The sequence below is a fragment of the Jaculus jaculus genome, chromosome 4 (assembly GCF_020740685.1).
Source record: "Jaculus jaculus isolate mJacJac1 chromosome 4, mJacJac1.mat.Y.cur, whole genome shotgun sequence".
NCBI classification, from domain to species: Eukaryota; Metazoa; Chordata; class Mammalia; order Rodentia; family Dipodidae; genus Jaculus; species Jaculus jaculus.
In genome coordinates this window covers 114,800,667-114,812,744 of record NC_059105.1, presented here as the reverse complement: position 1 = coordinate 114,812,744, position 12,078 = coordinate 114,800,667, and the positions used below count along the sequence as shown (strand labels likewise).

Sequence of the window (12,078 nt, the reverse complement as noted above, 5' to 3'; positions counted from 1 at the left end):
TTAATGAATAAATTATCAAAGAGATTATAAAAGGAGAAAGACTATATAACTCCTAAAAAGTAGAGCTGACAACTAACATGGAAAGCAAACTTCATATTACCTATCTGTGGAAATTAGTTTTCTCTCAAAAACACCACACTTCAAATCTGAGACTGACAGAATAGTTATTAAGATCAATAATATCCTCTAGTGAAACTAAAGTAGCTTCATTATGTCTATATGGTTTATATGTACTAATAACTGAAAGAAACCTGAAGAAACTATTTTTTCCCTTTTGTAATATTGGGAATTATCTGGAACTCTACATATTAGCCAAGCCTTCTATCATTGAGCAATACCACTAATATTAATGCTTTGTAATACTTAATTTCTGAGCGTTTTAGCACTATTTTTCTTTGAATATAAAATGACATATTCCAAACCTTGTGTTTGTAATTGGTTCTGTCCACAAATGATCAATGCACAGCTCAGGAACAATTGGCTCAGTTTCCGGTGCAAGAAATGAGCCATTAGAATTGTTACTAGGAGAATGAGGAACACTGTGTCTCTTTGGAGATTGATTATGGCTTGAAAGGTTGAATCTTTGCACCCCTGAGAAGGAGTGCACGCCTAAAGCAGGAGAATGAGCACGACTGTAAGATAACCCAAAGAGAAGACACAGCAATTAGCAACTCAAATTCATGTAATACATATTCCAGTAATGCACCCCAAAATCCTCTATACAGAAAACTATTAATGGTAGAATAGTTATCATAAATAAACATTTTTAAGTTTAAAAAGAACACTTTATTGTGAAATGGGCATCTGTTGTTTGGAAAACCTTGTATTACACGAGGAGACATGTCTACCTTAGGGCTGCCATGTTGGAGATGGAAGGCGATCGGGAGTGCAAGCTGGGGGATGAGGCTGAGCGACTCTGGCTGTGAATGGAGGAGTAATTCTGGAAAGGTGAGGCCACAGGGGAATCGCCTTTGGAGAGGTTTCTGAGGTGTGCTGTGAGAGAGCTACTTGTGGCTCCATTCTGCGGGGTTCCCCCCTGTTCAGAGAACTTTAAAACAGCATTCTCTTCCTTGAGTCAAAAAAAATGAAAAAAAAAGACAATAGTCAGAAATAAAAAGACAATTTCCTTATAAGAATGAAGGGTAGATACTAGTTATTAAATATACAATATCTCTTTTTACTCAAGAAACTCAATTACCTCACAGTGATTCTTCTACAAACATGTGAAAGTACTCAGGATTAACTATCTCTCGCAGCAAGGAGAAGTGTGACATTATCCTCACCTCTGGCTTGACTCTCCGCAGAGTCCACACAGAATGCACATTTTGAACACTATCATATGTCATCACAATGGAGGGGCTGATATTGAGGAATACAATTTTCATTGCATGATCTACAACATATTGTACCCGTGATGAACCAAACAGACCTTAATAACAAAACAGAAACAATCAGGTTTGGGCTTTACAAAACTGATCATTACAGAGCTCCTAACAGTCCTACAGATAAAGAGAAACCAAGCTAAGTAAAGCACAAAATCCATTAAATATTATGTAATTTGACCCTAAATTTCAAATTTGCATTGGACATCAACTGCCTTAAGATGCATTAAAGGTAAAAGTATTACTACTTGCAATTTCATACACATGCAACTGAATGCTTAGAATTTGTGCTGACTCACTATTTAACTCATTAGCCAAAGGGAAAGGGTCCAAGACCCCTTCAATAACCAAATGATTTACAAAGTGCAACCAGCATGTTGTAAAGTGTGATTTGCTTGTTCTATTATGTCCTCTGCAATAACTAATCAAACCGTCCTAGCCAGTATAGTACTATGTGTGCTTTATTCATTACAGATGTAACAAGTTTTTCCTACTGAATTTAGTTTTTACTTCTAAAAGAGATGATATGTACACATTCTTATTTGGTAGTTCCTTCTCAGTTAACATATTGGGAAATAAAACATAAAATGATTATCTTATACAATTATAAACTATTTTATAAAAAAATAAAAGTTGGGACTGGAAAGATGGCTTAGCAGTTAAGGCACTTGGACCTAGGTTCGATTCCCCAGGACCCATGTAAAGCCAGATGCAAAAGGTAGCACAGGCATATGGAGTTCATTTGCAGTGATTGGAGGCTCTGGCATGCCCATTCTCCACCCCAACCCCCATCTGCTTTTTTTTTCCCTCTCTCAAATAAATACGTAATTTTTTAAATTAAAAATACAAATAAATAAGTTAGCCAGGTGAGGTGGCATCTGCTTTTAATCTCAGCCCTCAGGAGGCAGAGGTAGGAGGATGGCTATGAGATGGAGGCCCCAGCCTAAGACTATGGAGTGAGTTCCAGGTCAGTGTGGGCTAAAGTGAGACCTTACCTCAAAAAACCAAAAAAATAAACAAAAGTCGCTCATGATGCCTGTTCCCTCTTTTTAAGAGATGGGGGCCCAAGGTTGACAAGATTGCCCAAAGTGATAGGCTCAAGCAATCCTCTTGCCTCAGCCTAAAAAGTAGATGAAACTACAAGTCCACAGACTTCACCCAGCTTTTATCAAATTAGACTCTTCTTCTCATGCTTAGTTTGGTATCCTACCATTCACAGTACCCTACAGTATAAATAAGCATTTTGCAAGGACATTAAATACTATTCACAAAATGAATCATGTCTAAATACCATTTAATCACCAGCTCTAACATGCTTACTTACTTTGCAATTGTCATCAGCTTAATTTTAAAATGCTAACAAATGTTCTATAAGACCAGAGTGAATAAACAGTTCCAATTATATATATGTATACTATATATATATACTATATATATACTATAGATACTATATATATGTATACTATACACACACATACATACATACATACGTACATACATACATATATGAGATAATCCTATCACATAATCTTGTCTTGTTTGCTATACTACTTAAAATAAGCAAAAATTGGGAGCTGGTTCAGTGGTTAAAGGCACTTGCTTACAAAGCCTGTCAGTCCATTTCTGGTTTTCCAGTATCTATGCACAAAAGTGGGGTATACATTTGGAGTTCATTTGCAGTGACAGGAAGGCCTGGAGTACCCACCCATACTTACTTACTTTCTCTCCCTCCCTCCCTCCTTCCCTTCCTCCCTCCCTCCCTCTCTCTCTCTTTCTCTTTCTCTCTCTCTCTCTCTCTCTCTCTCTCTCTCTCTCTAGTGAATAAATAAAAAAAATTTTTTTAATTATGGCAGGAACCAATGGGAAGACTCAAAATGCTAAGAAGCACTAACAGAGAAGTGTTCAGCACTAAAACATCTCTATCACATCTTCCAAGGCTCAGGGTCTATTGCAGAAGAGGTGGCAGAAAAAAAATATTAGAGCCAAAGGAAAGGTAGGACTGCTTACAATGCAATCCTCCAGACACAAAACAGCCTGGATATCCATGACCTCACAGTGCCTGCCTAGTACCACCTACACAAGACCCTCATTATAGGAGAAAAAGAGGACATCAAAATTAAAGAGAGACTAATTGAGAAGGGGAGGGGATATGATAGAGGGTGGATTTGTGAAAGGGACAATGGGGAGGGGAGGAAATTATCATGGTTTAGTGTCTATAATTATGGAAGTTGTTAATAAAAAAAAGTTTTAAAAAATTAAAGAACTAAAAAAACTGCCTAGCACAGTGGCACAAGCCTTTAATCCCAGCACGTGGGAGGCAGAGGTAGAAGGATTGTTGTGAGTTCTAGGCCAGCCTGAGACTACATAGTGAATTACAGGTCAGCCTGGCCTAGAGTAAGACCTTACCTCAAAAGAAAAGAAAAAAAAAAATGTTGATAAGCTTAATGAAAACAAGGTACAGGCTAGATTTAACCCATGGCTATAGTACCCTTGACAAAAAGAAAAAATATCAAGAGCATTTCAGCATGTGTACTTGGGATAAAATCCTACAAATAAAAGTATCAAAGAATATATTCTTTTAAGTCAACAAGTCCTTGTTTGTTTATAACTGCCTATCATGTTTGGTAAAATCTAAAATTTAGAGATAAGCATATAGATATACTTGCAAGAAATATTGAAAGCTCTGAATTTCAGCCAATCATGTTATTATGAGCAAAGAAAGAGAAATAAGTAAATAAGGCCCTACATTTTTTTTGTATCACACAAAAAAAGTTTTGATTCATTCCAGTATCATTCATTTATTTATTACCTATTAAGCAACAATCCATCATCCATGGTTAATAAATATCAATATGTCTTACTGATGTATATTTCTTAATTTTATTGAGATAACTGTTAAATACTATCACAGTATTTTTCTCATTTTAAAATGAGCTACTTTCATAGTAAAAGTAACTTTTATAATGTGTTTAAAGTATTTTTTTATTTTGTTTTGTTTTAGTTTTTTTTGGTATTTTGGTTTTTCGGTTTTTCAAGGTAGGGTTTCATTCTAGCCCAGGCTGACCTGGAATTAGTCTCAGGGTGGCCTTGAACTCACAGTGATCCTCTACCTCTGCCTCCCAAATGCTGGGATTAAAGGCGTGCACCACCACACTGGGCTTAAACTGTTATTTTTATAAAACACTTCAACTTTTAAGTAAGCTCCATGTTTATTTCCTTCCCTCCTTCAAAGTGGAGGGGCTGGAGAGATTGCTCAGGGGTTAAAAGTGCTTGGAAAATCCCACTCCTGTCAGATTGGCCACCATCATGAAAACAAATGATCATAAATGTTGGCGGGAATGTGGAAAAAAAGGAACCCTTCTGCACTGCTGGTGGGAATGCAATCTGGTCCAGCCATTGTGGAAAACAGTGTGGAAGTTCCTAAAACAGCTAGAGATTGATCTACCATATGACCCAGCTATAGCACTCCTAGGCATATATCCAAAGGACTCATCTCATTTCCTTAGAAGTACGTGCTCAACCATGTTTACTGCTGCTCAATTTATAATAGCTGGGAAATGGAACCAGCCTAGATGTCCCTCAACAGATGAGTGGATAATGAAGATGTGGCACATTTATACAATGGAGTTCTACTCAGCGGTAAAGAAAAATGAAGTTATGAAATTTGCAGAAAAATGGATGGACCTGGAAAGGATTATACTAAGTGAGGTAACCCAGGCCCAGAAAGCCAAGCGCCACATGTTCTCTCTCATATGTAGATCCTAGCTACAGATGACTGGGCTTCTGCGTGAGAATGAAAATACTTGGTAGCAGAGGCCAGTAAGTTAAAAAGGAGACATAAAGGGTAGAGAAAGGGAGGAGGATACTTAATAGGTTGATATTGTATATATGTAATTACAATGATTGTAATGGGGAAGTAATATGATGGAGAATGGAATTTCAAATGGGAAAGTGTGGGGGTGGGGAGGGAGGGAATTACCATGGGATATATTTTATAATCATGGAAAATGTTAATAAAAATTTAAAAAAAAAAAAGAAATTTTGCTTATAAATAAAACAACCCTTTCTATCTTGTACTTTTCCAAAAAAAAAAAAAAAAAGTGCTTGGAAAGCCTCATGGCCTAAGTGCAATTCACCAGTACCCACATAAAGCCAGATGCACAAAGTGGCACAAGTATCTGGAGTTTGTTTGCAGTGGCATGAGGCCCTGGCATACCCATACATACACATAACATTCTTTCTCTCTCTCTGTATTGATATTACTTTTTCTCTCAAATAAATAATATTTTTTCAAAAGAAGACCTTATGTAAAAGAATATTAAAGTACTTACTTCCAGATTTACAAACAAGTGGAGTTATTTCATCTAGTGGATGCAGCATGCTGAACATAGTGGGCAAAGGTTCTCTAGCAATAAACAAATACATAAGTAATCACCAACACAAGTTGTTTGTGCATTATCTATGCTCTTTCCTTGCAAAGGATTATCTTTCCCACAGTACGCAAGCAACTAGAAACCTATGGTTACAGTTTAAATATGAAATATCTTCCATAGGCTCAAGTGTCCTCAGCTGGTGGCACTGTGGTGAGAAGTTATGTAACCTTTGGGAAACAGGGCCTAGCTACCAGTGGGCCTAAGAGTTACAGTCCAGTCCTGCTTCCAGATTATCCCTCCATTCTTACCTAGCAAGATCTGAGAAGCACTGATCACACACTCTTCCTGACAGGAACTCTGCCATGCCTTCCCTGCTATGGTGCTGTGAAGCCAGGAGGCAAAATAAAGCCTCTCTTCCTCATAGGGCTTCTGTCGAGTAGTTTATCTCAACAACAAAATGTAACACACCATTCAACTCAAAGGAGTAACGTTCCCAACTTTTTTTGTTGTTGTTGCTTTGTTTTTTGAGGTAGGGGTCTCACGCTATCCCAGCCTGGCCTTAAGCTCACAGCAATCCTCCTATCTCTGCCTCCCGAGTGCCGGGATTACAGGTGTGGGCCACCATGCCTTGCCCAACTTTTGATGAACTGTTTTTTCATAGCATCTTTTATTTCTAAAAATCTCTCTTCTTATAACAATTCTATACATAAACACATACAGGAAAGGTAACACAACATAGAAGAATATGTGCAAGCAACAGTCCTTACATTACAGAACCCACAAAGCAATGGGAAATCTTTTGTTTCTCTCTCTTAGTGGTAAAGTATCTATAGCAACTAAAAAGAAACTTAAGAGCCGGGCGTGGTGGCGCACGCCTTTAATCCCAGCACTCGGGAAGCAGAGGTAGGAGGATTGCCATGAGTTCAAGGTCACCCTGAGATGACAGAGTTAATTCCAGGTCAGCCTGTACCAGAGTGAGACCCTACCTCGAAAAACCAAAAAAAAAAAAAAAAAAAAAGAAACTTAACTTCCTACATCTGCTTACAGAGGGAGGGGTACACTTTGTAAAAATAACATACTTCAAATAAATAAAAAGTGCATTTTTTAAACAGTGAGTTAAAGAGAAAGAAAATGACTATCAAAACAGAAATTCAAATCTGTAAGCAATTCCAAACACGTCAGTATCAGCCTTTGTACTAAACTACGTTCTACATGCTCGTGCTTTTCAAACAGTTCACAATGTGCACACAGCCAAGCAAGCACACTACCAATAAGTGCCTGTCATTTACTGTACACCTAAGGCATAACAGACCCTGTGCTAAAGCCGGTATGTATTTAGCTTGCTTAATCTTTGCATAAGCCCTAAGAAGAAAGTGAGAGTATTTCCATTATAAATAAGGGAACAAAAACCAAGAAAGCTCTAGTGATCTGTCCAAAGTAGCACAATGGAAAAATACAGCAGCACTAAGAATTGAGTCCTGCATTGTTAAGCCATTATTCAATTTTCCTATGGGGAGGGGGAGAGAAAGAGAACACATGTGCCAAGTAATTGCAGCTCTTTAAGTGAGCTCACACTGACAGGGAAAAAAATGACATATCTATGCTATTAACATGGAAATTACTACCTCCCAAACTTTTAAATTAAAACTTTACTTTAGAACCAACACTTTAAAAGCCCAAGAAATATATTCTGAACAGAAGAAAATCAATACCTAGGTAGACCTGGAGGTGCCTCATGTGAAGAACTGCTTCGTTCAAACAGCAAACCATATTTGGTGGGCCAAACGTTTGCGACCTATCAAGTGAGAGGGTGGGAAGAGACAGAAGTAAGAAAAACTACTCTTTCTTTATAACATGTTTTAGGAAGCATGCCAGAACATTAGACTTCCTTCCAATTTAAGAAGAGTAAAAAAATAAAATGTAGTCTGGAGAGATGGCTTAGCAGTTAAGCGTTTGCCTGTGAAGCCTAAAGACTCCAGTTCGAGGCTCGGTTGCACAGGACCCACATTAGCCAGATTCACAAGGGGGTCAATGCATCTGGAGTTCATTTACAGTGGCTGGAAGCCCTGGTGTGCCCATATTTTCTCTCTCTCTGCCTCTTTCTCTCTCGGTCTGTTGCTCTCAAATAAATAAATAAAAATAAACAAAATAAATTAAAAAAATAAACTAAAATGTTCACTGGCTACTCTATTTAGAAACACTAAAACCTAACAAGGAACAAATCTGCAGAAGAGGAGCTCAGTATAAATTCCTATCAGGAATTTAAGAGTATTAGAACCAAAAGGAAAATATGATAAAATTTTAACAACAGCATTAAGCATCAAAAAATAGCAAAAAAAAAAAAAAAAGGCTAGTATCATTTATATGCCTCATTTAATAGGCCAAAATGATTTCTTATATATCATTTAAACTGGCAAAACACCTCAGTCATCAAATAATTCACTAAATAATTTTTAGAGTGGAAAGGAGTAAAAAAAAAAAAAACAACTAAGGGCTAGAGAAATGGCTTAGCAGTTAAGGTGTTTGCCGGTGAAGTCAAAGGACCCAGGTTTGATTCCCCAGGACCCACGTAAGCCAAATGCACAAGGGACACATACATCTGGAGTTCGTTTGCAGTGGCTAGAGGCCCTGGCATGCCCATTCTCTGCCTCTGTCTGTCTGTCTCTCTCTTCTGCTTGCAAATAAATAATTTTTTAAAATGAAATTGTTACTTGAGCAATTTATTTCATTTTTGAAGCAGCATCTCATGCTAGCCAGGGCTAACCTGGAACTCACTCTGTAGTCCAGGCTGGCCTTGAACTCACAAATCCTTTAATCTCTACCTCCCCAGTGTTGAAATTAAAGGTACAGCTACCACAGCCAGCATAAGTAACATTCTGGATCTTAAAGAGATCTACATTGAAAAAATGCCTTTGAAATCAGTTAAGAATGTTCTCCACACAAACACACACAGAAATAAAACACTCATTTACCTGAAATGGTAAGGAAGCTATATAGTCCTTTCCTTCTATGCTATGCATGTTAATACATGAGCTCTGTAATATACATATGCATTTTTCTACTTCATGGCTACCTGAAAAGAAAGGGTGCAGAGGAAGATTTATGGGATTTCTTCCCTGAGGAGTTCAATCCAAGCAACTAATAATTTTCAAAGCATACTGCCAAAGTGCTTAGAATAAACCACTATTATTAAGGGCTACTTACTATGAATGAAAAGGAATAAGATTAACATTTGAAATCATGAGTAATAAAATTTCATAAAGAAACTTACTGTAGGTCCTTTCAGACTTATCCTGTGATATAATGAAGTCACACCACAATGCCTAAAATTAAAACAAAATGCTTACCTAAGAAAATTATATCTAAATAATTTTCTATTAGCTAATGACATCTAAGTAATAATAGTGACATATACTTTCTCTCCTAATCAGCTTAACACATATTAGCATGGAAATAAATAATAGTACAAAAAGTAAAATTATACTACATAATGCTAAGTATTATTAAAAAAGGAAAATTGTGTTTATGATTAAATGTTATGTTATGAAAAAGGAAGATTAAAAATCCAAAGTCCTAAAAGATAAAAGTCTTATAATTAACATTTAAATACTGGCTCAACCTTTTTTAAATCCTATATCCTATACAAAACTAAAGATCATCTGAAGAGTTTTAAATTGCTACACTGTATTATAATCTTCAGACTTACTAACTGATCTTAGATCATTTTCCCACTTCTCTGTTGACTCACTTTAAAAGAGATTTGGAGAAACTAACATTTAACTTCATGGAAGTTCCATCTTATAAAAATATAAACTGAGAAATGTCATTAAATTTTAACTGGCATGACTGACACTCACTCACTGAAATTATTTAATGGATTTTTCAAATACTTAATTGTGACAATATACACAATATGAAATCTACCGTTTAACTTTTTTTTTTTTTTTTGCTTTTCGAAGTAGGGTCTCATTCTAGCCCAAGCTGATCCAGAAATCACTATGTAGTCTCAGGGTGGCCTCAAACTCTCAGTGATCCTCCTACCTCTGCCTCCCCAGTGCTGGGATTAAAGGCGTGCACCACCATGCCAGGCCCACTTAACCATTTCCTAAGTATGTAATTCAGTGACATTCAATACATTTACTGCTGTTACAATGTTATATACCATTGCATCACTATATGTTTGCATTTTTCTCATCTCAAATACCAATTCTATATCTATTAAACAATAATCCTCCATTTCACTCTCCCTCTAACCTTCTCTTCTACATTCCTAATGAACTTGTCATATAAAAGCAATCAAGTAACCTTTGTCATTTGTTTCTGGCTTATTTCTAACATGTTTTAAGGTCCAGTATTTTGTATTACTTATCAATATTTTGTTTATCCAGTTATCTGTCCTTGGGCTCATAGATTATTCTACCTTTTGGATACTATAATACATCTATAAACACATCTATAAAAACATTTATAGTCGGGCATGGTGGCACACACCTTTAATCCCAGCATTCAGTAGGAGGATCACCGTGAGTTCAAGGCCACAGAGATTACATAGTGAGCTCCAGGTCAGCCTGAGGTAGAATGAGACCCTACCTCAAAAAAAATTTTTCGTTTAATCTATAAAACAAGTATCTGTACAATTCTTTCTTTGTTGTGTACCCTAACCTAGAAGTGGAATCACTAGATAAGTCAATCCTAAGTTTAACTTTTTTCTTAAGTACTTTTTAATTTTTTTTTTCTTTTTTGCAAGGAGTGGGTTGGAGAGAAAGAATGAATGTGCCAGGGCCTCTTGCTGCTATAAGCTCCTTGTGCATCTGACTTTACATGGGTACCAGGGAATCCCAGGCCATCAAACTTTGCAATCAAGCACCTTAACCACTGAGCTCTCTCTCCAGGCTGTATCAGCCTATGTGTAACTTTCTTTTTTGTTTTTTTTTTTGTTGTTGTTGTTGTAGTTGTTTTTCAAGGTAGGGTCTCACTTTGGCCCAGGCTGACCTGGAATTCACTATGTAGTCTCAGGGTGGCCTCGAACTCACAGCAATCCTCCTACCTCTGCCTCCCGAGTGCTGAGATTAAAGGCATGCACCACCACGCCCGGCCTGTGTAACTTATTTTTGTGGCTACTCTTATGTATCCCAAATAGCAATGCCCAAGGGTTAAAATTGCTGCACAGGGCTGGAGAGATGGCTTAGCAGTCAAGCAAGCACTTGCCTGTGAAGCCTAAGGATCCCTGTTCGAGGCTCAATTCCCCAGGACCTACGTTAGCCAGATGCACAAGGGGGCGTACGCGTCTAGAATTCGTTTGCAGTGGCTGGAGGCCCTGGTGCGACCATTTTCTCTCTCTCTATCTGCCTCTTTCTGTCTGTTGCTCTCAAATAAAAATAAAAATTAAACTTAAAAAAATTCTGTACAGCCTCAAAAACATTGTTTTATTTTCCTTTAACAGCCAACTTAATGAGTATGATTTGCATATGCCTAATTAATAGCAATACCAGGCATCATTTAAGGTGCTTATAAGCCATATATTCATTTTTGTTAGAATAATGTCTTTACTTTTGTTGGGGGGGGGGAGGGATTTAAGGTAAGGTCTTTCTGTAGCCCAGGCTGATCTGGAATTCACTATGCAGTCTCAGGGTGGCCTTGAACTCACAGTGAATCTCCTACCACAGCCTCCAGAGTGCAGGGATTAAAGGCATGGGCCACCACACATGGCTATTTTTAAGTCCTTTGGCCCATTTTTAGGTTGTCCTTTGTTGTTTTGTAAATTTTAATAGCACTGTGCCAAATAAGCATCCATGGATAAGAATATACAGTGAAGGGCTGGAGAGACTGTTCAGTGGTTAAGGCACTTCCTGCAAAGCCTAACAATTCATGCTCAATTCTCCAGTACCCACATAAAAGCTAGATGTACAGTGGTACATGCATCTGGAGTTCATGTGCAGTGGCTAGAGGCGCTGACAAGTCCATTCTCTCTTTCTGCCTGTCTCTTCTCTGTGCTTGCAAATAAATAAATAAATCAGTAGTATACATTGGAGCTATGTTTCTTCATGGTATCTAAGATATCACTAGCCTCTTTCACTTCTCCCCCAGCTCTCTCACCTGCCTTCCCTCTCAAGGCATCAATCTCTTGAAATGTAACTGCCACAAAATGGAGACACGGGTCTCTCAGCTCTCTAATCAATCCTATATATTGCCACCAAAACTACACCATTGATTAGGTTGTTTTTGTAGGCTCTCTTTTGCAGATGAATAGTTTAAAATCCAAATTCTGTAATTTACACACAAGATCCTTTAGTAGAGATCTATGCAATACTCACTTCCATCTC

At 37.5% G+C, this 12,078-nt stretch overlaps 1 protein-coding gene across 2 annotated transcripts in view; it reads right to left on the bottom strand.

The window, feature by feature from the left end:
* Anapc1 (anaphase promoting complex subunit 1) overlaps positions 1-12,078 on the bottom strand; it is a 96,494-nt gene that overhangs the window by 77,181 nt on the left and 7,235 nt on the right. The window contains exons 4-10 of one of the 2 annotated variants that reach the window (XM_045146906.1): positions 9,027-9,078; positions 8,728-8,828; positions 7,468-7,550; positions 5,714-5,787; positions 1,284-1,429; positions 849-1,069; positions 423-632 (exon numbers count right to left, since the gene is read on the bottom strand). In XM_045146906.1, coding sequence (XP_045002841.1) covers positions 423-632; positions 849-1,069; positions 1,284-1,429; positions 5,714-5,787; positions 7,468-7,550; positions 8,728-8,828; positions 9,027-9,078 — 887 coding nt within the window. The remainder of the gene's footprint in view (positions 1-422; positions 633-848; positions 1,070-1,283; positions 1,430-5,713; positions 5,788-7,467; positions 7,551-8,727; positions 8,829-9,026; positions 9,079-12,078) is intronic. The other variant, XM_045146907.1, reaches the window with a different exon arrangement.